Genomic DNA, 25,127 nt, shown 5'->3' with positions numbered 1-25,127 from the left:
CTGATATCCTCGGCTAGAGCCCGTTCTTCTGTTCTGTAATCGTTCTTTGTGTTTCAGCCGGTCCGCGCATGCATCATTGCTCATCAGATTGGTCCAAATCCATGTACATTCTTCTAACCCATGCATTCTCATTCTGTTTCAAGCGCTCACCCTACCCCCCCTTCTCTGATGGATTGACGACTGCGGAAAGATGGGACGCCCAAATGTATTGGACACTGTACATCCTTCTCGCGACTTTTCTGTATTGCTGAATTCCATTGAATCCTTGAATGCGGATGCTTTTTGTGGCGATGAACGTGTAGGATCCGGACACGGACTATATGAGCGCCTGGGGTGATCCATCCCTTTGCGTTCTCTGCCCCCCCCCCCCCCCCAGCTCATAGCACCTTACAATGGCAGCCTCAACCGCAACCCCAGACCTTACTGGAGAAGAAGCCAGCATTGTATTCGCAGTTCTCGACATATACTTCAATGAGATGATAGTCTACGCCCTCACGCATGGTACGTTCGCAAATATCGTGTGTTCTATGGACTTGACCCGACCTGAAAATAGGGATATATACATGCGTCTTCGCTGTCACCTTGTGGAATATCTGTCAGTGCGGTTATCCTTCAGCACTGAACTGCTATACACATGAATCTCTACACAGTTTCAAGTAAAACTCAAAACGGCACGTCCAGAAGTCTAATGGTCCTGGTTATCATCGTACTTTACGTTCTGAGTACGATCAGTTTGTCATTCATGTGGTTTTTTGTCCACTTTGGATTCATCGATAACGGTCAAAATGCCTCGACTGTGTTTGGAGGACTCACAGACTTCAATCGCCAGTTCTATGTAGTTCAGACGGCTGTGGGCATCACGGGTATCATTGGTACTGTCCTTGCTGATGCGGCTATGGTACGAAGGATCATATCCTCTCTGAGAAAGTAAAGCCCATACTTACTCCTTAACAGATTTGGCGCTGCTGGGTCATTTGGGGTGGCCGCTGGTTTATTGTAATCGTCCCCATCCTACTTCTTATCGTTGAAGCGGGTACGTATCAGCTCTGAACTTCGCAAGCATCACTATTGATATTTCGTCCTCAGTAATTAAATCGTTCCAGATTTACCACCTTCTTCACGATGTCATACAAGATTACGATCTGTCCAAGTATGGCAGCACTAGCTGGACGACGATGTACCTGTCTCTCGTGCTCGCCACTACCCTTATGTGCACTTTGCTCATCATGTATCGTATCCTATCGGTGAGAGGAATTAAGGTTGGCTTGCGAACGTACCGGGGTGTCGTCGAGGTGATTGTGGAGTCAGCCGCATTGTACTCCATTGCCCTCATCATCTACATCTCCCTGGCCGCACGTAACGAGCTGTCCGGCGGCTACGTCGATGTCATTACTTCTTCCATAAAAGTAAGCGGCTGCCTGCTTCACTTGGGAAAATAAAAAACTAATGAGCCGGGCACATCCAGGGTATCGCCCCCACTCTTCTTGTCGGACGTGTCGCTGCTGGGCACTCGCGCCCGAACGACACTTGGAAAGAAAGTCATTTGTCCTCACTTCACTTCGGTCATGCTTCGCGGAGTCGCACCCAGATAAGTACTATAGGTGGCATTAGTGTTACGCGGAGTGTGGTGCTCCAAGATGAAGAAAGTAATTCTGGCAGAGATTTGTCGACGAAAAAGGTTCTCGAGCAGCAATTAGAAGCAAAAGTGGAGAATGTATAAGACCCGATCCGGTTCTTCGATTATCTGTCTCCCGTTATCGGTTCGAACATCTGTTCGATGAATGTTTATTTTTTTATAACACCTTCTATTCTATTTACTAGAGGAAAAGCTCTCTTTCCACTCGTAATTTAATATGATATTCTACTCCGCATATAGATCGCCGATAATCAGATTCAGGCATCTCCTGACCCAGATTTCAGATAGGAAAATGCAGTTGTGAAGGGAAGGGTTGATCAAGAAGAGACCAAGAGAACAAAAAAAGAAATAAAATTATGAAATTACAATCCCAGGTCTAACTGTTCAAATCACTAACACATTCCCAGACCCCCTTCAAGTTCTCCTTCCAAAGAGTAACCTTACCATCACCGCAACTTACAGCCAAGAGGTTCCCTGCCAAACTCCACGATACGCGCCAAACAACGTCAGGAAACTTTCCAGCTGGAGCGGTGGGCGTGGTTGTCGAGGTCGAAGGGTCAAGTGCAGTCTTTACCCAAGGCGCCGTTGGTGAATCCTTCGTCCATATCAGGACCGTCCTATCCTGAGAAGCGGAAGCGATGTAGCTCCTTGGAAGACCGATGTTTGGAGCCCACGCAACATCTCGGACCCAGTCAGTATGTCCTTCGAGTGTCTCCTCTTCAACCCAAGTCTTGTTATCTTCGCGGTATCCCCAAATTTTGACGAGGTTGTCGCAACCAGCGCTGGCAAAGCGCTTGATGGACTGGTGGAGATGCGCACTGGGTTGTCCGGGCATTGATTGTGGTTGGGGAGTGATGAGTGAACCAGGCTGGGCAGCTGGGGCCCAGGAGACGGCGTTGCAGCCGATAGCATGACCATCGAACCTGTCAGCGTCACATATACCGTCGTCTGCTAATAATGAGTATACTGTCGGTTGCTATTGTGAAGGACCGTACTTTTGAACGCCAAGACAGATATTGTCCCATCAGACGAAGCACAAGCCAAGATTGCTCCAAGTTCATGAGGCGCCCACGACACAGAGTTCACTGAAAACGAGGTAAATGAAAAAAGGAAACAGTGAACGAGAAGAAAGGCGCACCGGACGCCGTGTGCAGCGTATGCTCCGCAATTTTCGTCCAACCGCCAGTGGCTTGTCCTGGCTGCTCCTTCCACACAAATACCTTTCCGTCATACGAACACGACGCCAGAACGCTGCCAAACTGGGGATGGGCCCATGCGACTTGCCAAACAGGCCCAGTATGCCTAAAAGCCATCCGTCAGATCCTTGCACCCCAGGGAGGTGACCACACGCACCCTCTCAGTGTCTGCCCCGTTCGTTGGGTCTCGCCATTGACAACATCGAAAACTTTGACCATGCGATCCGAGGAGCATGTAGCTAGGCGCTTGCCATAGTAGTCCAGTTGGGCATCGTGCTGTTCGCGGTCATTGAGCCATGAATTCTTTAAGCGTTTCGCGGTCGACACCCACAATCATGTCCTCATGGGCTGTTTCTATTGGAGCAGGGTCCGTTACTGTCGTGGGTGGCTTCGAGGCATTAACGACACGGCTGGGCGGTAACGAAGGAAGGCGCTCACCATGGTGGTAGATGAATAGACGTGTCCCGGAAGCGTTACAAAAGGAACCGTGATCATCGTGACAATTTGTTGTCTTATGTAAGGTGTTCAAAATGGGCATTTGATCGGCGTGGGCCGAGACTTTCCTTCCCCGGAACGCTCCTAAAATTTTGTTTCATCGCCGACTACGACAGTGACGACGAAGACGGTTTCCGGCGGTGTCAGTTCGCGCTTACGATGTTGCTGAGCAGGTGGCTGGGACGACCATGCTCGTACCGGTCCTCTCGGCTTGCGACCGTGTTTTCTTCGACTCTCTCTAACCGGTGGGCATCGACGGCTACGGCGCTGAAGGAGGATGTCGCTGAGGAGCCAGCTGCGTCAGAGCCACCCAAGCACGTACTCACGGAGCAGGACATGAAACGGCTGAATTTCCAGCGAAACATAGGGGTGTCGGCACATATCGACTCGGGAAAGACTACGCTGACGGAGCGAATCCTTTTTTATACTGGGCGTATTGGGGATATTCATGAGGTATGTGGCGTCGTCTCCTGTTTCCCCGGCAGAAATTCAACTGTCTCTTAGGTTCGAGGGCGCGACAATGTTGGAGCCAAGATGGACAGTATGGATTTGGAACGGGAGAAGGGCATTACCATTCAAAGTGCTGCCACCTTCTGCGACTGGGAAACTACGAATCCTTTCAGCAAGGAAAAGGAAAAGTATGCTATCAACATCATCGATACTCCAGGTCAGCTCCAGCTTTGTGTATCCTTGTAAGTGATGCTGACTTCGTTCGTAGGACATGTGGATTTCACGATTGAAGTAGAGCGTGCCCTGCGGGTCCTCGATGGCGCTATCTTGGTTTTATGTGCTGTTGCCGGCGTACAGGTATGTTCAGAATTCATTGGCACCTCTCGTCGATCGACACGCTTTTTATTAGAGTCAAACCACAACAGTAGATCGGCAAATGCGACGGTATAACGTTCCCCGGATATCTTTTATCAACAAGATGGACAGGCCTGGTGCTAATCCATGGAGGATTGTGAACCAGATCAGGACAAAGCTTCGGATGCCTGCTGCAGCCGTGCAGATTCCTATAGGCGTTGAAGACGAATTCAAGGGTGTCGTGGATTTAGTGAACTGGAGGTCCATTTATAATGATGGCTACAAGGGGTGTGTCTTCTAGATCTTCCCGTTTTGCTCGTGTTTACGCTCGTGCAGAATTGAAGTCATCGTCAAGGACGAAATTCCGCCGGACCTGCTGGACCTTGCGAAGGAAAAACGAGTGGAACTGATCGAACAACTGGCGGAGGTTGATGAGGAGATTGGTGACCTTCTCCTCATCGACGAGGAACCAACCAACCAACAGCTCAATGATGCCATCCGTCGCGCGACGCTCGGACTCAAGTTCTCTCCCGTCTTTTTAGGCTCAGCTATCAAGAACACCGCCGTCCAGCCCCTCCTTGACGGTGTTTGCGCGTATCTGCCCAATCCATCAGAAGCAGAGATTGTCGCGCACGACACCACCAAACCCGTATCGGCACCGCCTGTTCCCCTTTACCCAGCCGCTAACGCGCCTCTCGTTGGCCTCGCGTTCAAGCTAGAAGAGGGCAGATTCGGTCAGCTCACGTACATGCGGGTGTACCAGGGTACTCTGAAGAAGGCCAACGTGATCTTCAATGCACGGACTGACAAGAAAGTCAAGGTCCCCCGACTGGTGCGCATGCACAGTAACGAAATGGAAGACATCGAATCCATCGGCCCCGGCGAAATTTGCGCCATTTTTGGTGTCGAGTGTTCTTCTGGGGATACATTCACGGACGGTTCCACCAGCTTCTCTATGGTATGCCATTGTCTTCTCTGCCAGTCTTTTGCTTATTCTCCTTGGTAGACTTCAATGTTCGTTCCGGAACCCGTCATATCGCTCGCTCTTAAACTGAACGGCAAGGAAACACCCAATTTTGCCCGTGCGCTGAACCGCTTCAAGAAAGAAGATCCAACTTTCAGAGTGCATCTAGATCAAGAGAGCAAAGAGGCGTGTACATCCCATACCTTAGTAACGAAGCAGCTACTCACTCTTGTTTTTTCTCATAGACCATCATCTCCGGAATGGGTGAGCTCCATCTTGAGATCTATGTCGAGCGAATGCGACGAGAGTACAATGTCGATTGCACCACCGGCAAGCCTCAAGTAGCGTTCCGGGAGACCGTCACGAAACGATCGCCCTTCAACTTCACGCACAAGAAGCAAACTGGCGGTTCTGGACAGTTCGCTCGAGTCATCGGCTACATTGAGCCTATGGAACCGGACCCAGAGACGGGCGTCGATGTCGAATTCGTGAACCAAGTCATGGGTGGAAACATTCCGTCCAACTTCATACCTGGTGTTGAAAGAGTACGGAACCTTCGACTATTTCTTACTCTCTTCCTGATGCACACTTTTGATAGGGTTTCCATGTCGCGCTGGAGAAAGGCACGCTGTCTGGTAACCCCATCTCTGGTGTCCGGATGGTTCTGCAGGATGGTGCTTTCCACGCTGTCGATTCCTCGGAGCTGGCTTTCAGACTGGCAACCGTCGGAGCGTTCAGGGAGGCGTACCATCCTGCCAAACCTGTCGTCCTCGAGCCTATCATGAACGTTGAAGTCGTCTCTCCAGCCGAGTTCCAAAGTAATTTCCTTTTGCTTACCCCCTTCTTTGCTTTCTGATGTAAATCAACAGGTACGGTCATTGGTGGCATCAATACCCGTCGCGGAACTATTGTTGACAGTGAAATTCGCGATGACGAATTCTCATGTTCGGCGGAAGTGGCTTTGAACGACATGTTCGGGTATTCAAACCAGTTGCGCGGTTCGACGCAGGGCAAGGGTGAGTTCAGCATGGAGTACAAGGTATGTTTCAAGGTTTTTTCTGGTGGTGGGATGTCGCTGATTTGTGTGTCAGAACCATATGCCTGTGATCCCACCACTGCAAAAACAGCTTGAGGAAGAGTACAAGAAGTCGATACCTGCAGCTAAAAAGTAGATGCTCGAGCTTATTAGAGTACTAACACTATTTTACTAACCTAATTTATATGATTCACGGATCCCCTCTCAGCGTTTGTTCAAAGGATTTTTTATTGGGCGCTTGACTGATCAACATGTCCTACGAGCTTCACTTGCAAGGATACCTGTTGGACCGGGCCCTCGGCACGTGCTAGCTTCTTGTTGGTGTCCTAAAATGGAGAAACAGGGTCACTGTCCGACTATCACTTTCAATGGAGTTTTTACAAGTTATGGCCCAGCGGCTTTCATCGTCCAATATGGCCATTATTAATGCCTGAAATTGGATTTTTTTTCTGCTTTTGTGTCATTGAAGTCTTAAGGGAAAAAAGTTTTTGTAAAGTATATCTTTACTATTTGTGGGGTTTATGGATGACATGGAATAAATCAAGATATCTGTACAAATGCTGGAGGCAAGAGTCATGCAAGTGCCTAGGGGTCATATGGACTTTCTTCAACATGACATGGTTTTTACAGAGCTCAAAGAAGGGTAGATTGTATTATGTGTATAAACTGTACAATGAAAAGCTAGGAGCATTATCCTTTTGAGTAGCATTTGTTACACAGCTATGTATTTTCCCATCTTTGCAGTCAATGAAGGGAAAATATTATAGATTGTTCCATTTCCCTACATCCTTCATCAGACCAAAACTCCAGAACAGAGGGAAATGAAACTCACATGTCATAGTGAATCCTGGATTTAAAGGCCTCTCTGACTCCAAGGTGTTGATCTGCCTCAGAGACAGTGGTACATTCAGCTCCTTCATGTTCTCCTTGGTAAGTATCACTTTACTCCAAAGCTCAGATGAACCCAGGCTTGTAACCTCATCTTCCCAAGCACCCACAACAGAGCTCAAGATTGCATTGTCAATGCCTGCACATGAATTCCTATGATCTATCCAGGTTTTCACATTGTGGCTGTCAATGTTGCACCCACATCCTACACAGACTAGCTGGTCCAGATGGATCTGTGCCCATGGCTCAGATTTAAGGAAATGTAGAAGACCACTTCTATCACTGTTGTGTTCATAATTGGGATGTGCAAAGGCTTTGTTGATGATGAATACAGGACCATTTTTAGAGGACACATGGAAGGATTGTTTCTGGCATGGGGTTAGCTTGCAGGGAGGAGAAGCAGCTATTAGAGAAGGATATGGATGGGCTCCAAGGAGTTCATGTACAGCAACTATCTGTAGGTGAAAGTAGTGGAACTGCCAACTGCAACTTGATGTTCTATTGATGCCACATTGACAAGGATGGATGTTTATCCTTGTAGAGTGGCTGATCCAGCCTGATGGTGAATGAGAGGATGAAGCCAATGTCAAGTCCATTGTGGTTCCAGTGTTTTGCTGTGGGGATGGGTTATAGCCTCCAGAGGTGGGAAAGTTACTGCCAGAGGCAATTGCTGCAGGTCCTGGATCTCCTGATGTTATAACAGGATGCTGGAAGGCACCAACAGATTGAGAAGAGGGTGCATTCATTGCAATAAAACCATCATGGGTGAAGAAGAAAGGAAAGGGTGGTTGATGATATGCCATTGTGGGGGGCTGTTCTCAGAAGGAAGGGACAAATGGAGGTGGTTTTATACTTGGATCATTGGCATAATAGACATGATTGACACCTAGAGGTTTCAAGTTCAAGTGGAAAATGAGACAGTAAAGGAATTGTATAGAAATTGCAGATGTCAAAGAGAAGAACAATCTATGTGAAACAATTTTCCTATTACTGGTTTCTCCATGAATGACAATCTCTGTGAACAGATGAGTGAGAAATCAGGCAAACGGTATGTACATTGTGTGGATGTGACAGCACGAAGTAAGAAATGAACGAAAAAGATTTCACATGAAGATGCCAAGGACACTCAACATTCACATGCAACAGCCCCTGTGTTGCTATGATCGAGTGAGTCACTGCGGAAAATCTTCTATCACTGTGTCCCATACCTCATTGCCGTGCCACACTGGAAGAAGGCACTTGCGAGCACTGGTTCCAGATCCGTGAATTCGATAACCACCGCCACGTCTCTTGCCATCCCAATATCGTTACATTCCATAAAGCCATCTTCCACGACGAATTTTTCTATGTCGTGCTGGATCTCTGCGAAGGAGGCGATCTCTTTGACAGGATTCTCCAGAAATCCTTCTACCCGCGGGATGACAGGTGCGAAACGTCTTTCTCCAGCTTATCGACGCCGTCGTGTTCTGTCACGACAACAGTGTGTACCATCGTAATATCGAGCCGGAGAATATTATTTGTTCAGAGGATGGTTCACGGATTTACCTCACTGACTTTGGTGTGTCGACACAGAACAAGACCTCGACTTTCCATGAGTGCGAGGGCATGGAGTGCATGAGTCCTCATGCGTCTTTTTATTCATATATGCGCTCATCCTGACTGCCTTTTACCAGAATGTATAGGGAAAGGGTTTGGTTACACGCTCGACAGAAGATACTCTACTCGGACAAATGATGTCTGGTCTCTCGGTGTGGCGTTGACGACAGACTATTCCTTCAACTCAAGGACGGAGATCACCTAAGACGCTTCTTGCTAGGTAGATCTGCGGCCCCTGTACCATCCTCAAGAAGGTCTTCCGTCTGAAACCTCTCAGTCGTATTTTCTTGACTGATCTTCAACGTGAAATTGCCGAACTCGAGACATTCTTCTCCGATGAACCTCCTTCCGATTCATCGTCTCACAATTCTCCTGTTCTCCTACGTTCCATCTCATGGCTAGGCTCCACCCCTCCGAGCGAGATTGGTGCGATGCGTATCGATGACACTGGTGTTCTTCTAGTCGCCCGCAGTACAATAGAAGCAGGTGTCACGGGTGACGACTCTCTTGCGCTCGATCTTCGGGCAATCCATCTTGTCAGTGTCGACAGGCCTGTCAGCACTCCAGCCGTTGTGAACTCTCAATTCGTAGGCGATCAGAGTGGCATAATGTCCGTACCGCCATCATTGTAGGCTATCCGTCCCGTGATGTCCCCCAGATCGATTGCTTCGTCGGTGGATAGTGATGGACCTATAGCACCAGAGACTCACCCAGGTCACGTCGATGTCAGTGAGGTGCCGGACATGTAGGAAGGCGAAGGTACTGGCGAGGTGGACATAGCATTTGTGGTCAAGGATGACGATAATGATATTCAACCGGCTGATTTGGCTGACGGCGCTGGTTAGCAGAAGAAACGGGGGTTTCTTCCGGCAGTTTGTTCAGAAATTGGTTGCGTCTTGGAATAGGTTGTCGAAGATTTTTCCTTTGGTTTAAGTTATATGCAACATCCTATGCGTCATTATCGCATCATCAACTTGCCTCCTCTTCCATCTTCACTGAGCACTGATGGCAAGGCTGGACACTATCGACGAAGACGCTCTGGAGTGCATCTTCTGGCTCGTTGATCGATGATACATGTAAAATCTTGCTCTCCGTATTTGAGGGAATTGGAGTTCAACCGTTATGATGCACCTGAGAAACACTTAGATTTCGTGGTAAGCCATACGGTTTCTAATATATATTTCACTTCTGTCCATGGTTGTAGCTACCTTTACAACAAGGACTCCATAACCTTCATCGCCTTGAAAAACTCCGTTGAAATCTGGAAAAGATCCCATCGCGATTAAGCATGAAAAATTTGTGTAAACGTTCTGTGAGGATATTATTACTGAAGGACGGAACTTCATCATCCAGGCATGCACAGTAGAATCATAGATAGTGAATGGGCGTACACGGACCACCTCTCCATATCTTGAATTATCCTCCCACAAAAAAAAATTGAAACCTCAAATAGAAGCAGCAGGCAAAGACCCTGGGACACTCCTTTGGGGATACCAAATCTGACTTGTTGGGTTACATTAACCAGCACGGACTTCGACATTTACTATCTTCACCCCTGATCTGCTTCGTTCTCTGACACGTATTACTAACACATCTTCGACTCTGTGAAGCATAGCCTGGAAAGCGTACAACTCGAGTTACATATCGACGTCAGAGCTCCAGGATCGTCATCGTTACCCCGCCCCAATCGATACCTGGAGGCACACACACACACAACATATCCAACACCGCTCCGCACACATACGCAAAAAAAAAATGGGTAATTGGGCCATTGGGAAAAAAAAAAAGTCTGCGAGGTGACCCATCCCATGCCCATGTGGGTCATGGGTGTACGACATAAAAGGCGTCCGTCATTGATGGATCTGAAGAAGTGAAGTGAAGCAAGTCGCTAAATGGGCTCCTATTTTTCCTTCTTTTAACGTATGATGAACACGCACACAAATAACATAATACTTTCTCCGAGAAAATTAGCACTTGTACGTCTGTCCTGGTTTCTCTTCGCACCCCCTTTCAGTGCTTTCTTTTAATAAACCTACATTTGCTGCTTCCAATGACAGGTGGTCGATACATATCCATCGAGGGAAAGAGGGTAGGTGGGCGCTTGACTGCACACCAGAACAATAGCATCGGCAGATCAATGGTATATGCCGACTCGGTGCAGAAGGGGCTTGATCTCACCACCGTTTGGTACAATCCGTCCTACCATTTACGCGCACGTCAGTCAGTCAGCCGCGGAAGCAAACTGCGGGGGTGACGACGTGTTACTGAAAGAGAAGAGAACCTGTAGCCTGTGGTATGATATCTCCTCAGGCTCTTGCCCCCCCAACCCCAATGGTATCTTGAATTTTTGTGTAACAGTACAATGTGTAGTGTCTATAGTATCGATTATATGAACTGTCCAAAACGGCGCCCAACAAATCAAATGGCAAATGGGATACACTGTTCAATTACGATTATGAATGAGCGTTAATATTTAAAAATTTTAAAAAAAGAAAGTCTGAGCGTCTGAGCTAAAATGTCAAATATCCAAGAGCAGCCAAGGCCACCCAGAACGAGGACCCTATGTCGGGAGACACCAACGATGCGCCATTCTGTTTGGTCGCGGATGCCTGTCCGGTAGAGGTCGAACTTGCCTTCAACTCTGACGTCGACGCTGACCCACTTTGGGTCTCGGTGCCGGTGTCGGCGCTGTCGCTGATGCTAGTGCTAGTGCTGTCGCTGTCGCTACTGTTCGTGATAGTCGTTTCTCCTGAAATGTCTAGAATGATGGTCAGTACGTGAATAGCGAGCGCTACCAGGAAATAGCTGACATTGTTCAAACGAAGGCATCGGATAGTCGGTTTCGACGTATGGTTGGGTATTATTCAATGCGACGGCGATCGGGACGATGTACTGTAGTATAGTAAAAATTATGCACACTATAAGCCGTCGATACGAACCTTAAATGCGGCCTTCAGTTGAGGGTACCATTGAATTGCAGTAGCCATGGTATAATTATTGAGCTCGTGCGTCAGCATTATAGCTCCTTCCTGGGGGGGGGGCATGATCAGTACGTACGACGGCTTAGGTAAGTGGAAACAAACTCACAGTGCTGAAGGTCCCATTCTCGGCATTATCTACCAAACTTTGATAGTTCCCATCGACGGTCTCGGCGGTAACGCCATCCGTCCCGACCTTCCAGTCATTCGAGTCGTATTTCCAGATAACCGTTTGAAGGTCGAGGGCATTAGCGATGGCTCTTATTCTGTCATCAACGTCCCCAAATGGCGGCTGTTATGCTTCCGATCAGAATAGGTTGGACGGCGCGGTGGGAACATCGTACCCTCCAGCATTTCGGTGTCACGCCGGTGACAAGATTGATGGCTTGCATCTTTAACAATATTAGATTGAGGTTTTTTTCCGGACCAGAAAGCGTACAGCTATGATGAAGTAAGTATAAACATTACTCGAAAAGGCTAGGACGAGGGACCACTTACTGTAATAGAGCTCGGCAAATGCATCTTCACTTGCGAGTGCCGTCACTGAAACACAGGGTTATTGCCGCATTGGAGGACCCCATGGATAGACGTACTATATCGATGTGACCAGGTATCTGCGATCAATTAGTAAAAATAAAAACCTAAACAATAAAGGCCACTTACGAACACAGACTTCATGACCATCTGTGATGGCTCTTTGCGCCTCCAAGGGCCAATTCATGACATTACTTCCGATATAGAACATAGCTATAAAAGGGTGAGGAGCGAGCATTCCATGGAGGATAATCACACGCACTGGCTTTTTGATCTTGACTCGTGAGGTAGTCGTAAAATGCGTTGTGAGAGCAGTTCGGGCCGTCGTCGAAACCGTACCCTAGCGTTAGCGGCTGCAATCCTCAAGTTAATATAATCGAGCTTTCAATAGACAGGCTACGCGCCTCTGGTACTGAGGCAACGTCCGGAGGTAGACCTTGAAGCTTGGGTATCACGCACTTGCTGTTGGTCCACCAACAATCGGGATCATCCGTGGGATAAGAGACGTCGCTGAAATCTCCGGTAGGGGTGCCCTTTTCGAAGTCAGGAGCGACCAGAAGTAAGTAAGTATAATGGGCGCTTGCCTTGACCGAGATGTTTGTCGGAATGCTACCAGAGATCGACTGCCATTTCGCTTGCGCCTCAGCGTCGTCGGGTAGTATTGTCGCGGGCTGCCATATCGAAGGTAACGAGCTGAGATATGACGCGGAAGGCGCGTAAGAATACGGGACACATTCTTCATTCGGGTCTGAGGGTGAGAGATGACTTCAGTCTCGATTCGGGACCTGGAAAATTCCAATACTAGCCAGTAATCGCGGCCTCCGCCTCCTCACTGCTACGGTCGGCGCCGCGCGCGCCCTGCAAAAGAACGCCTAGCGAAAAAATTGCGAAAAAAGAACGATAAAAGAGCGACATTGTAGAAAAATGATGATAAGGGCGTGGTGGAGGGAGGAGGAAAGGGCCGGAAAGTAGGAGCGCTCGATTTTGGTTTAACCCTCCTCAAACATTCTTACCTAATGTTTTTCTAAAAATAGACTCCGATTATCATTATCATTTTTGGAACGCACCCACCGAGAACCCCGGAGATTGCTTCTTTTATCCATCTATCGGTATATCACTGGCAGCGAAGCTGCCCCCAACTGAGCATATCGTTGCCGGTACAAGCTCGGTACTGGGACTATTGGGTACGAGTTGTTTCAACTTGGGGCTAGGCATGTCATACAGGGCAGGCATACAGGGCGGGCAGTTGTGACCGACAGTCAGGGGGAACTGTTCAGCTGCAAAGGGTTGGTATAGATCTATGTACATAATTGTTAGTGCATATTTTGCTGTCGTTAGATGTACGCGCTCACATTATACTGGCGCTGTCGTGCGCATCACTCGTCGTCGTCGTCGTCGTTCATTAACGCGTTCGAAAATGATTCTTACATTAACCCCGGTACATACTTATTGCCTGGGCCCCGCGCATTTAAATACAGCTGTCGTATAAAATGGACTGTACTCACGTAGTGTACACCATGGCGTTTGCAGCCGTTATTTACCTTCTTCTCTCTCCGTCTTCAGTCTCGGGATTCCAACACTGCCCCACAAGAAAAGCCGCCTTGGTAGTGCGAGGGACAAGATTGAACTGTATAGGCTTCAGATGACTACGCCCATTATCAGTTAGCACAGAAAAGTAAATAAGGAACACTTACTTGACAATACCATTGGAGAACTCCACCGCGGGGTTAATCTCCTCCCCATTCTCATCTTTCGCTTTCGTGATCTTGCAAGTCGCAAGAATGCAGGCAATTGCGATCCACATGCCGTTCTCGGCCAGATATCGACCCGGGCATATCCTGGTCGAAACCCAGATTAACAGGCAATATGGATGACGCAAAGCAAAGTTGGATAAAACCTTCTTCCAAACCCGAACGCCGCGAGATAAGGCTCTCCCTTTCCCTGCGGCTTCGGAAGATATCGATCAGGATTGAACGTCGTAGCCTGGTCGTAGACGTTTTCGTCAAGCCCCATTCCCCTGTACAAAGTATAACCATGACGAGAGAAAGGAATCGTAGAGAAGGGGCGCGTACCGAACATTAGCGAAAACCACGGATCCCTTTGGGATAAACATGCCTCGATAAACGTCGTCTTCCATCGAGCGATGCGGCAATCCCATCGGGAGCACCGGATTCCATCTGCGAGATATCAGCGGCAAACAGAAACTGCGCATGCATGTAATATATACCTCATCGTCTCTTGCAGGACATGATCAATGTACGGAAGCGAAGCCCGATCTTCAAAAGTCGGGAGACGGTCCGACCCGACGACAGCATCGATCTCTGCTTGTGCCTTTTCCTGCACTTCAGGATGCAGCACCATAGCGACCAAGAAAACGAGAAGTGTTGCCCACGACTAGAAAAGACTCGAATCATGCCATCAAAATAACAAAGAGAGAAGAATACTTACGGTATCCGCACCTGCAGTATATATCTGCGCCGCCGCACCCTTCACATCCTTAAGGTAATCCTCTTCGTCCTCTACAGACCCCAAGTCGTTCAGATACGCCGCAGCAAAAGACGGACTCGCCGTCCCATCCGCCATCTGCCTCCTCACGATGTCAAAAGGGTAATCAACGGACCTCTCAACAATCGCCCTGTTCTTCCGTGCGTATCCAGCATAATACGCCCCAGGAAACCAGGAAGGAAAGTTGGACACTATACGCTACGAGTCAGTTCGGAACCCTCGACCCAAACGTTAACATGCTCACACCAAGGGAAAAATTCAGGAGGCGTACTCGTCGGCGGTCCAGAGTTGTTCAGAGCCTCCGTCATTTCGACGATCAGTTTCATCAACGGATCGTCTTCACCCCACATTCGGTAACCATAAGCGATTTTCAATATAATCACAGCCGAAAACCTGGGGGAGGGGAGGGGAGGGGAGGGGGGAAGATCAATCATATTAACTTACCATGAAACATATCACCGCGCACCTGCCGACAATCGCATCATAGTCACCAGGTCTGTCCATGAGCCCTTTCACCAAAACGATCGCTTCCTGCTGTTGCATGCCCAAATACTCTCTGCATTCCTGCCGTCCAAAATGCGTCTGAAACAACTTTCGGTGGCGGTGGAACCGTTTTCCGTACGGCATCAGCGACAGGACTCGATCCCAGCCCATTCTACCCCCGGGGGGGGCCCATAATTAAAAAAAAAAAAAAAAAAAGCGGGCGGGCTCCGGGCTGTGTACTCACAGGTTGTAGATAACAAAGTTGGGCCGGCAGCTGTAATTCGCACTTCTCTTATCAAGCAAGTCGTTCGCCGCCTCCATGCTATCGAGGATGACCATCTTACGGCCCAAGACTTCCAGATACATCACGTCGCCTAGTTAAAAAAAAAAAAAGAAATCCATGAATCCGTGTATAAGAGGTGAGTGAGTGAACCTCCACCAAGCTCACCATACGACTTGGCCCATTCGTGAAACGCTTCTGGCTGACCCACAGGGGGAATGATCCGAAGGTGACCTATGATAGGATCCCCAGATGGTCCTGGGGGTAGAGATTCCTGTCTTGCCAGCCCGAGGCGCCGTCGAAATAACCACACGAATATCCAGAGCGGCGCTGTGTAGAGGAAGAGGTTCCAATCCATGAACAAGGAAATGGGAGATAGACTCGAGCTCGACCTCTATCAGCATCAGAAACGCCATAAGGATCATGTGATGGACGCAGACGTAAACATACTTAATAGAGTAACGTATATTGTGCATCCCCGGACATACACATAGTATAACGTCACATGCTTACTGCGAACTGATGAGTCGAGTGATGGAGGACATTCCAAGAGGTACCCAACACGAAGAAACATTATCATTCAACGAACGGTGAAAACAAGATAGGACAAGGGCTTGTAGAAGTGTTTGTCAACCGCCATAGCTCCAGATGACCGTGTGTTTGTCTCCTAAAAATCAGCCTTGCCTGATGATTAGTATCAGACTGTACAGCCAAAACAAAAGAGAAGAAGGAGACGCACCCCATGCATTTATCTTTTTTCTTTTTTTTTTGGCTAGTACAGCCGCGCTGGGGCTAATTTCAAGCGAGAAGCTTCACCTGCCAGTTGCTAGAAGGTACGACGTCGAGGTAGTTGTCGAGCCAGTTAGAACCACTCTCCAGCTCGAAAGGCAACAACAGGTCGCCTTGTTGGTGGGGGGGTAACAGGCCAGGGTAGACTGCGGCGGCGCCCGGGCCGAGCGTTTTCTTCCCTCATCTACAAATTGATATTGATATTCCTTCATAGCAATGTGTACAACTTTGGATGGCACCTGCAATCAGAGAAGGGAATCCTCCCATCACTGCATTCTGTCATGGAAGAGTCCGGTTACCTTCTAAAGCGACGTTGATGAGTGCGCGTTCATAAATAAGTAATCTCGGCGTCTCAGTCATTACGCAGCTTCCTCTGATTGACGGGTCAAGTACTCAGGAATGTCCATACGCCGGACGAGCCTTGCCTGCAGAGAGCCAAGTTTCAAGTGGGTATGCGTCGCTTTCTTTGACCAAACGGACGCAAGAAGAGTGTCCTTCAGCATAAAACTTCGTGTCTATGTACAAACGAACTGGGATGAAGCAGGGCAATATTAGGATAACGTCCCTTTCGTTCAAACGGTCGAAGGGTCCACCTATGGCGAGCTTCACGCCGCAGGCAAAAAGCAAAAAATATTTAAACCCTCTGTGACACGTCCATAATACCAAGCGTGTCAATCAGAGGAACGCCGAATCTGTCATGCCTCGCGCCTACAGCCAAACAGCCTGAATATGGCGTCTAGAGACCGCTGTAAATCCGTTTGTGAATATTATTGATCGTCCGTATCGCAGAGAAATGTATGTACACATTTAGATACACACCCACAGAGCTTTGGGGATTCGAAATGTCCTTATGGGGTTGTCTCTGAGCCAGAGACGCTGTGTGAAAGAGGCAGAAACATACATGTAGCCATCAATCCTTGCGGTTTCGCGAAAAGATAGCGCGCCTTTTTCTCTCGTCAAGACTGTTCACACTAGCAGACGACGGATTCCGTTTCATTAACGGAGGCGATAGCGTGGGAGAGCCGGAAGGTGACGACCCGAAGCTGGCTGCTCCCATAGCCTTGATGACTCCCCTGTCTCAAAGGTTCAATACTGAGAACTGCAACAACGGTAGGTAGGACGCACCTCTGAGTTGCATCAACATAGTCCTCCCGACAGAATCGTTTCGATGTTTTCACTGACACTCCCGTATGCGAAATAGTATAGCCCTTCTCCTGAAGCCTAACCCGAATAACGTCAGCAGGGCGGGGAAACCAGGAATAAGATAGTGGACGCACTTTGCCTTGGTGGAGGCCACGCTTGCCGAGAGACAGCTCGACGCGTGAAGGATCCCATATACGATACCACCACAGATGGTTACTGTCTGCGCATAGACGAAGGTGAACACAATAGCTTGACGGTCTTAGATGCTACTTGCCACGAGCAAAGCAATTAAATCCACCCTGGATAGCACAGCATCAGCGCCAACCGCTCATCGGTGGTGACAAGAGTGGCTCACCAGTTGGCCATTGGATTCTGCCACTATAAACTGAAAAAAAAAAATACGGTCTCAAAGGGTGACGTCCGGGTCGAAGGGCACTGCACGTCCGACTCTCGATATAACAAGGTCTGGTGTCCGTCGAAGGAGCCTCAAATACGAAAGTTAAGAGATAAGAAGATGGTGGTACAGAAGAAAGAGGAAAGGGTTCACTTATATGTAGACCCCGGAGCGATGACATTGATGACATAAGTGGCTGTGGTGATGAATGATCGGATCGATGTTTCCCCAGCAACAGCCCTGAGAAAAAGAGTCGGCTGCATCGATACAGAAGAAAGCAAATTGAATCCGTGAATAAATTAGCATCTTAAAAAGTTAGACTCGCAATACTTCACAATTTTTTTGTCGCGTTTATAAAGCGGTTCAGCAGAAAAAGGGTTGCCACACTGTGACAGTTTCGGTATTGGTTGGCGGTGTTTGTCCGTTTTGGCCATGCTAGCCTTGAGGAAAATCCCGCAATTAGACTATTGTCCGGCGCAGTCAGCACTGCACCGTCATAGCCTGAACCCTGGGTTAATGCCAAGATGAGCGCGCCAGACGATCCGTCGTCTACAAGAATGGCTGAAGCAAAGAAGAAGCCATGTGAAGCGACACACGGAACTCTTGGCAATTCTCATGGCAATGCTGTAGAAATATCAATGTCATGAAAGTACTATTATCAGAAAGTCGGACAGAAAAAGAAATTACTACCACAGTACGTTCCCACAACTACTGTAACAACTGCTGGAAGGCCTAGAAAATACTTCCGGATATAATACCTCTAGCGGCTATGACATTACTCACGACAGCAAAACGGATCCGCCAATCATCCTAACACGTATACTATGATTGGCATGATCGATCTGAATCAGACTGTAGGTTGATATTAATGAGCGAGGGTACGCGCGTACGTTTCCCGATTGATCCGGACGGTATCCACTGGGAACAATGATATGATATGATATGAGCGGTTCACTCATCCGGTACGTCGACAGGGTTGTGTCCCAACCTCCAGTGCACCCTGCATTTCATGATCTGGAACGGGGGATCAGAAGATCGTCACCGTAAACGGACCCACCAGAGTGCCACGAAGGGTACTACAGTCTGTCGTTCTTCAAACTCTTCTAGACATCACTGAGGATGGTGCAGCTGGTGTATCGATCGCCGTGCTTTCATCTCGTCGGAGATGGCAGCCTGTGAGGTTATTTTTTCAGACTTTGAATGATATGAGCCTCCACACCGAGATTGTATAAAGTTTAATAAACGGCTGTTTTCATAGATGGGGGTGACGATCTCCGCCATCAATGTCCCAGGTATCTTCGCCAACCTTTGATCTGGTCTGGTTGACGAAGATCATTGCTCTTCGGAGGGATGATTCCTAGTGAATAGGTGCTGGGCGAAGACTGCGAAGGGTATGTGGAATTCAAGGTAAACGAAAGGATGTACTTTCTCGGGGGGCTTGGAGAGGATATTAACAAGATCGAGCATGCTTTTTGGGCCATCCGTGATAGGAGGCCGGGTGTTATGGTTATCGGTCTCGGCCGATATGAGAGTCAACATCGGCCTTCACTCGGCCTTCTCGGTCTTCACTCGTATATTCTCTTACCTTCTCTTACTTTCGTACTGATGCTAGAATTGAACCAATCTATCACTTTCAACTCACCTTCACTGCGTGAACCCTCGGGCCTCAGTTACGCTCAGCGCTTTCCAATAACAACTGAACGCTACGCTTAGCCCTTGCTTTCACCTCCTGCCTGTAATAGCTTCGCGCTTACTGATCTCTGTACCTCACAAACCGGACCTCCCAGGTCTCTTCATGAACCCCCGCCGGAATCCATTCTATTCCTAACGACATCCTACCTCACTTCTATCATCCCCTCTTCAAGTTGCCTCGTGCTCTAATACACGGATTTCGGCATATTCCTAACACCGGGCTGGAGTTAGACGAAGGAGCCTTGGACCTACTTTGAATAAGCGACGAACCATCTACTATTTTGTGACATAGGGAATGAAGAACAGACTACGAATACCCGAAGAGTTGTGTAGCAAAAACAAGGGCCCCTCAAGCCTAACCGAATCAAAAATGAAGAATGAAGAAAATGGTACAATTTCATCTGCATCACTCTGTTCTTCGCGCGCGCAGTTCCTACGGCTCATCCATGCCTACAAAACTTACTACAACACCGCCCACCACTCCCCCAACGATCCGATCCCAGTATCCTACGAAGGCGATTTCCCCAACGGTTCCTTGAGAAGCTCATCAACGATTGGGCTCCCCGTCTCTTTCTCTTTCAACACACTTAAGCTTGCCGGAGGAACGTACTCCCTCACCGCACGAGCGATAGCCCTAGCAAGATCCTTCGACGGCATGCTCAATGCCTCAGCAAGCGCGTTGATGCGATCTTCCACGTCCTCCACTCGCCCATGCTCTGCCTTGACAGCGTGTGGTCGCTGGCCGGTAGAAACGTCCCACCAACCACCCACTTCCATCTTCCACCGAACAATGCGATATGAATAGTATGCCGTAAGGACAGCACTCAGGAAGACGAGGAGATATATAAGGCGACTGAGACGCGTCGAAGACAAAGGGGCAGACACCGGTCTGACGAGATGTCTGTTTGGTTTCATGCTTGATTGCGAACTGGACCTCGACGACATGGCTGCAAAAATTGAGGAAAAAGGAAAGTCATCGCTGTCTTATATACTGATACTGTGCGTCATTGCCGCGAAATACATCACGTGCCCGGCGCGTCCAAATCGAGGATAATAAGATTTTTGAAAAAATTTTCGAAATCACATCTTTCGACCGTAACCACCATGGCGCCGCTCTCTCATCCCTCTATCCAAGGTATATTCCCTTCGATTTCCCTGATAACGGTTGCTCATGTTTTTTTTGGTTCACAGACGGCTGGTTCCGTGAGATCTCGTCGCAATGGCCTGGCCAAGCGATGACCTTGAAGGTGAACAAAATCTTACACGTCGAAAAGTCCCTCTACCAGGACGTCCTGGTTTTTGAATCGGAGACATTCGGAAATGTCCTGGTGCTCGACGGTGTTATCCAATGCACGGAGCGCGATGAGTTTTCGTGAGTCATATCTTTTTCTTCTCTATGGACCTCCGAAAACCTGATGTCGGCCGATAAGTTATCAGGAAATGATTGCGCATCTGCCGTTGAACAGTCACCCCAATCCTGAGAAGGTGCTGGTTATCGGCGGTGGCGATGGTGGTGTCATTCGAGAGGTGTTAAAGCACGACTCGGTTAAAGAGGTCGTTCTCTGCGATATCGATGAGGTGCTTCCGCCCTGTTTCGCCGATATCAACACGTGCTCAATGTTTTTGTAGGCTGTAATCCGAGTATCCAAGCAGTATCTTCCCCATATGTCTTCTCTTCTTTCGTCTCCCAAGGTCACTGTTTACATCGGAGACGGTTTCAAGTTCCTGGCTGAGCACGAAGGCCGCTACGATGTCATTATCACCGACTCTTCGGATCCTGTTGGTCCTGCAGAGTCTCTCTTCCAAAAGCCCTACTTCCAGCTTCTCCGCGACGCCCTTGCTCCCGGTGGTAACATCTCCACCCAGGGAGAATGTCTTTGGTTGCACCTTCCACTCATCTCCCAGCTTAGGTCAATGACTCTCGAGATTTTTCCTGTCTCCGAGTACGCCTACACGACCATCCCCACGTACCCCTCCGGTCAGATAGGCTTCATAGTCTGTTCCAAGGAACCTGGGCGTGACTTGAGCAAGCCCCTCCGTAAGCTCACCGATACGAAGTATTACAACAACGCTATCCATACGTCTGCGTTCATCCTCCCCGAGTTTGGTCGCGTCCTTCTGTCCGAGGGCAAAAACATACAGCCCAAATTTGGTCGTGAAGCACTCGCAGTTGCCAATGCGAACAAGCCCACCAAGAAGATCCTCCTTCTAGGCAGCGGCTTCGTCGCGCGTCCCTGCGCGGAATATATCGTCCGCAATCCCTCCAATTATCTGACCATCGCCTGCCGAACACTTGAGAGCGCCAAAGCTCTTGGTGAAGGCCTTCCCAACACTTCCGCTCTATCCCTTGATGTCAATAGCACTCCTGACCTCGAAGCCCAGGTTGCAACCCACGATCTTGTCATCTCCCTCATCCCGTATACCTTCCACGCCGCTGTCATCAAGGCTGCTATCAAGGGTAAGACCAACGTCGTTACCACCAGCTACGTTTCTCCCGCTATCCAAGCCCTTGATGAGGAGGCCAAGGCCGCCGGTATCATTGTCATGAACGAAATCGGTTTAGACCCTGGTATTGATCACCTGTACGCCATCAAAGCCATCAACGAGGTCCATGCCAAGGGCGGGAAAATCAAGCAATTCCTGTCGTACTGCGGTGGTCTGCCTGCACCCGAGTGCTCCGGTAATCCTCTAGGATACAAGTTTTCGTGGTCGTCCCGCGGTGTTCTCCTCGCTCTGCTCAACTCAGCCTCGTATTACTCCGAAGGAAAGCGGTTGGACATTGCTGGGAAGGACCTGATGGGGTATGCTAAGCCGTACTTCATCACTCCTGCGTTTGCATTCGTCGCATACCCCAACAGAGACTCGACGCCGTTCCGCGAGTTCTACAACATCCCGGAGGCTGAGACGGTTGTGCGTGGGACGCTCAGATACCAAGGATTCCCAGAGTTCATCAAGGTGCTGGTCGACCTTGGTTGGTTGGACGCTTCGGAGAAGGGCTGGCTCGAGGAGGGCTTGACTTGGGCGGAGGTCATGCAAAGGACCATCGGTGCTGACAGTGCCAGCGAAAGGTTGGAACTTCCATATTAGGACGCTGTGCTTTGAGCTGTGAATCTCATTAAATACTTTCTAGCGCCCTTATCGCACGTATCAAATCTCTGTGCACGTTCCCTGACGAGTCTGAGGCTACCCGCATCATCTCCGGCTTGAGGTGGATTGGTCTCTTCTCTTCGGAGAAAGTCAAGCCCCGTGCGGGAAACCTCCTTGACACGCTCTGTGCGCAGCTCGAGGGCTTGATGAAGTACGAACGGGGGGAACGCGATCTCGTCATGCTCCAGCACAAGTTTGTCGTTGAGTGGCAAGATGGCAAGCAGGTATGCCGTGGATAATTTCTCCATTTCTGATTCACGAAGATGGGGTTGGTTGCTGATGTTTTCTCACCATCAGGAAACGCTTACGTCGACGTTGGAAGCTTATGGAAGCCCCGTTGGACACTCTGCTATGGCGCTTACAGTCGGGCTGCCGTGTGGTATTGCGACCCAGCTTGTTCTTGACGGGGTGCTTAGCGCACCAGGTGTCCAGCGCCCGTACACGACTGAAATCTGCGACCCCATCCGCAAGATACTAGAAGCTGAGGGTCTGGGCCTCGTTGAGAAGGTCTTGTAGAAGTAGACAAAGATGGAGAAGTATCAAAGATGTAGCGCTTATCTAGGACGACAGAGTATTTTTGTACCATCATGACTCGTCGTGCTGCTGCGCTGCCGATGGCCGACGTCACTCGGAAGCACTATTCCGATCGTATAAAAGAAAGTTTATATTGCTGGGCGTATGGCAAGTACTTGGGACCTCTTCTTTTGACTCGTTACACTTGAAAATGTTTCGCCGGTTTCAACGATCTCCTGTGCCAGCAGAGGAATCTACCTCTCCAAAACCTAACGTCGTGGTCATTGGAGGTAGTTATGTTGGTAAGTTACGTGGTTTGCTTCTGAGTTTTTCCGTTTCTTCATATCATATCGATCACAGGCGGGGCTGTGGTCGATTCCCTTGCGTCCTCCCTTTATCGAACGCACAATATCGTGCTCATCGAGAAGAACTCTCACTTCCAGGTTCGTATATAATCTTCTTACATATGGTAAAAGTCGATGCTGAAACCCTGCGTGCCTGCGCGTTATGTTAGCATCTCTTTGCCTTTCCCCGTGTAAGCGTTGTCCCCGGTTTTGAAAACAGAGCCTTTATTCCTTTCACGAATGCGTTCCATGGGAGTCCACCTGGTTCTACCTCTGTGGTGCATGCTATCGTGGAGGAGGTTCTCCCCGGAAAAGTCGTGCTGGATAATGGTCAATCGATTTCTTATGATTATTTGGTACTTGCTACAGGAACCGGCAGACCTGGACGTCTTGTGTCGTACGAGAAGGCAGTAGAGACTAGGCGATTTAGGGACATCCAGGAAGGTATATCCAAAGCGAGGCATATCACAGTTATTGGGGGTGGCGCGTATGGTGTCCGTGAGTTATGACGTGTCTGGTTCGGCTATGCGGTATATTAAACCAATAATTCCCCCCCCCCCCCCCCGCAGAAACTGCGACGGATATCAAGGACCATGATCCGTCGAAGAAGGTTACGGTCATACATTCTCGGCCTAACCTGATGAGCCGGTTTCATCCCAAGTTGCACGAGATCGTGATGGAGAAGTTCAAAGCCGTTGGTATCGAGGCGATCCTTGGTCAGCGGGTGACTATACCCGAGGGAGGATTCCCCAATGATGGCTCGGAGTTTGTCATATCTCTGGCTAATGGGAAAGAGGTGAAGACGGAGCTGGCGGTTGGTTTTTTTTTTTTTTTCGTTTCGTTTTCGTTATCTTGAGTTTCTGATTCTAATGTTATGTTTATTCCAGATTGTCTGTATTGGCGCCGTCCCTCTGAGCGCACCTTTGCTTTCTTTATCCCCTTCATCCGTTGACCCACAGACGAAGTACATCAAAGTGCGACCGACCCTTCAGATTGCGGACCCGGATTACCCGAACGTGTTCGCTGTTGGGGATGTTGCTGATACCGGGGCACACAAGGCTGCGCGCCCGGGGGGGACGCAAGCCAGGATCGCCGCTTATAACATAGAAAAGCTCGTACAGGGAAGAGACTCGGATCTGCAGGCATATTACCCAGATACGGGGGGCATAGGCTTGTCGTTGGGATTTGTGAGTTTCGTCACCGTAATCGTTTTCTTGTCGCTGACGAGTGAGTGTATTGTCAGAATTCAAAGGTCAGATTCAGGAATCCGTCTACGCCTGGCGGTGAGCCTTCCTGGAGACAGGGTTTCAAGCCGTTCAAGACCAAAGGTAATATGGATGCAGGTTGTCGAAAGATGTGGGATCGACGGGCTCCTGGTGTGAAGGATTATGATCTGTAGAGAACTTGTTCGGCCTGGGAATTGTAATGTGATTAGAGCTGCTTGACCCTCGGCACCGTTCATGCCGTTCAACACGTACATGACAAAGTGTAAACTGTTATTTCGGTAAAACTCGGCCGACGGGGCCACCAATCTTCGTCTCACGTTGCCGGAGGGCCACGTACCACGTCCAGCGATCAGTTCGGAAATGAGGCATTTATCTACGTCCGGCAATATAAATTTCCAAGTTCTCCCCCTCCTGTGGATAAGATAAACCGTCGGAAAAACAGTGGATGTTGTCTAATCTGATAAACTCCCGTACGCCACACCAC

At 49.0% G+C, this 25,127-nt stretch overlaps 12 protein-coding genes across 12 annotated transcripts; 5 read left to right on the top strand and 7 right to left on the bottom strand.

The window, feature by feature from the left end:
• Positions 1–392: 392 nt before the first annotated feature.
• BT62DRAFT_1079698 (uncharacterized protein) lies at positions 393–1,720 on the top strand (the record flags this gene model as incomplete). Its single annotated transcript, XM_043179515.1, has 6 exons — positions 393–501; positions 554–595; positions 651–898; positions 955–1,033; positions 1,087–1,406; positions 1,466–1,720. 6 exons carry the CDS (start codon positions 393–395, stop codon positions 1,718–1,720), a joined length of 1,053 nt encoding a protein of 350 aa, XP_043035455.1.
• A 292-nt stretch (positions 1,721–2,012) lies between these two features.
• On the bottom strand, positions 2,013–3,273 carry BT62DRAFT_922972 (WD40 repeat-like protein; the record flags this gene model as incomplete). The annotated part of the gene is made up of 6 exons (XM_043184454.1): positions 2,013–2,584; positions 2,632–2,721; positions 2,775–2,938; positions 2,990–3,135; positions 3,164–3,220; positions 3,271–3,273. The coding sequence occupies 6 exons, from the start codon at positions 3,271–3,273 to the stop codon at positions 2,013–2,015; spliced, it is 1,032 nt and encodes a 343-aa protein (XP_043035454.1).
• A 133-nt stretch (positions 3,274–3,406) lies between these two features.
• BT62DRAFT_936591 (translation elongation factor G) lies at positions 3,407–6,528 on the top strand. Its single transcript, XM_043187158.1, has 10 exons — positions 3,407–3,780; positions 3,832–3,994; positions 4,046–4,134; positions 4,187–4,419; positions 4,468–5,089; positions 5,138–5,281; positions 5,341–5,640; positions 5,694–5,913; positions 5,965–6,134; positions 6,187–6,528. The coding sequence occupies exons 1-10, from the start codon at positions 3,487–3,489 to the stop codon at positions 6,265–6,267; spliced, it is 2,316 nt and encodes a 771-aa protein (XP_043035453.1). The 5' UTR covers positions 3,407–3,486; the 3' UTR covers positions 6,268–6,528.
• A 1,746-nt stretch (positions 6,529–8,274) lies between these two features.
• Positions 8,275–8,933, top strand: BT62DRAFT_1041767 (uncharacterized protein; the record flags this gene model as incomplete). The annotated part of the gene is made up of 1 exon (XM_043178437.1): positions 8,275–8,933. A coding segment is annotated over one exon (363 nt), but the record flags the coding sequence as incomplete, so codon positions are not given.
• Positions 8,934–9,008: 75 nt separating this feature from the next.
• On the bottom strand, positions 9,009–9,384 carry BT62DRAFT_936590 (uncharacterized protein; the record flags this gene model as incomplete). Its single annotated transcript, XM_043187157.1, has 2 exons — positions 9,009–9,225; positions 9,274–9,384. Coding segments are annotated over 2 exons (213 nt in total), but the record flags the coding sequence as incomplete, so codon positions are not given.
• A 764-nt stretch (positions 9,385–10,148) lies between these two features.
• BT62DRAFT_461417 (uncharacterized protein) lies at positions 10,149–10,512 on the bottom strand. Its single transcript, XM_043180991.1, has one exon. The coding sequence runs from the start codon at positions 10,438–10,440 to the stop codon at positions 10,201–10,203; it is 240 nt and encodes a 79-aa protein (XP_043035450.1). The 5' UTR covers positions 10,441–10,512; the 3' UTR covers positions 10,149–10,200.
• A 337-nt stretch (positions 10,513–10,849) lies between these two features.
• On the bottom strand, positions 10,850–13,042 carry BT62DRAFT_988811 (carbohydrate esterase family 4 protein; the record flags this gene model as incomplete). The annotated part of the gene is made up of 12 exons (XM_043190124.1): positions 10,850–11,373; positions 11,426–11,507; positions 11,555–11,644; positions 11,703–11,885; positions 11,938–11,987; positions 12,092–12,136; positions 12,187–12,207; positions 12,257–12,340; positions 12,390–12,480; positions 12,532–12,660; positions 12,718–12,820; positions 12,930–13,042. 12 exons carry the CDS (start codon positions 13,040–13,042, stop codon positions 11,126–11,128), a joined length of 1,239 nt encoding a protein of 412 aa, XP_043035449.1. The 3' UTR covers positions 10,850–11,125.
• A 700-nt stretch (positions 13,043–13,742) lies between these two features.
• On the bottom strand, positions 13,743–15,761 carry BT62DRAFT_974223 (cytochrome P450). Its single transcript, XM_043189153.1, has 9 exons — positions 15,564–15,761; positions 15,360–15,489; positions 15,099–15,287; positions 14,877–15,025; positions 14,576–14,823; positions 14,355–14,521; positions 14,200–14,304; positions 14,025–14,144; positions 13,743–13,965 (listed from the first exon to the last, which is right to left on the bottom strand). Exons 1-9 carry the CDS (start codon positions 15,751–15,753, stop codon positions 13,818–13,820), a joined length of 1,446 nt encoding a protein of 481 aa, XP_043035448.1. The 5' UTR covers positions 15,754–15,761; the 3' UTR covers positions 13,743–13,817.
• Positions 15,762–16,799: 1,038 nt separating this feature from the next.
• BT62DRAFT_936586 (uncharacterized protein) lies at positions 16,800–17,837 on the bottom strand. The gene is made up of 6 exons (XM_043187156.1): positions 17,683–17,837; positions 17,602–17,626; positions 17,462–17,547; positions 17,310–17,405; positions 17,086–17,257; positions 16,800–17,031 (listed from the first exon to the last, which is right to left on the bottom strand). The coding sequence occupies exons 1-5, from the start codon at positions 17,691–17,693 to the stop codon at positions 17,095–17,097; spliced, it is 381 nt and encodes a 126-aa protein (XP_043035447.1). The 5' UTR covers positions 17,694–17,837; the 3' UTR covers positions 16,800–17,031; positions 17,086–17,094.
• Positions 17,838–19,920: 2,083 nt separating this feature from the next.
• On the bottom strand, positions 19,921–20,328 carry BT62DRAFT_907143 (uncharacterized protein; the record flags this gene model as incomplete). The annotated part of the gene is made up of 1 exon (XM_043183659.1): positions 19,921–20,328. One exon carries the CDS (start codon positions 20,326–20,328, stop codon positions 19,921–19,923), a length of 408 nt encoding a protein of 135 aa, XP_043035446.1.
• A 179-nt stretch (positions 20,329–20,507) lies between these two features.
• Positions 20,508–22,625, top strand: BT62DRAFT_936581 (spermine synthase). The gene is made up of 3 exons (XM_043187155.1): positions 20,508–20,785; positions 20,844–20,991; positions 21,043–22,625. Exons 1-3 carry the CDS (start codon positions 20,649–20,651, stop codon positions 22,498–22,500), a joined length of 1,743 nt encoding a protein of 580 aa, XP_043035445.1. The 5' UTR covers positions 20,508–20,648; the 3' UTR covers positions 22,501–22,625.
• A 659-nt stretch (positions 22,626–23,284) lies between these two features.
• Positions 23,285–24,816, top strand: BT62DRAFT_922966 (FAD/NAD(P)-binding domain-containing protein; the record flags this gene model as incomplete). The annotated part of the gene is made up of 7 exons (XM_043184453.1): positions 23,285–23,375; positions 23,434–23,516; positions 23,588–23,747; positions 23,787–23,915; positions 23,987–24,231; positions 24,305–24,604; positions 24,670–24,816. The coding sequence occupies 7 exons, from the start codon at positions 23,285–23,287 to the stop codon at positions 24,814–24,816; spliced, it is 1,155 nt and encodes a 384-aa protein (XP_043035444.1).
• Between the last annotated feature and the right edge of the window lie 311 nt (positions 24,817–25,127).

Source organism: Guyanagaster necrorhizus (assembly GCF_019112545.1).
Source record: "Guyanagaster necrorhizus MCA 3950 unplaced genomic scaffold BT62scaffold_33, whole genome shotgun sequence".
Lineage (NCBI taxonomy): Eukaryota > Fungi > Basidiomycota > Agaricomycetes > Agaricales > Physalacriaceae > Guyanagaster > Guyanagaster necrorhizus.
This window is presented reverse-complemented; position numbering and strand designations above follow the sequence as displayed.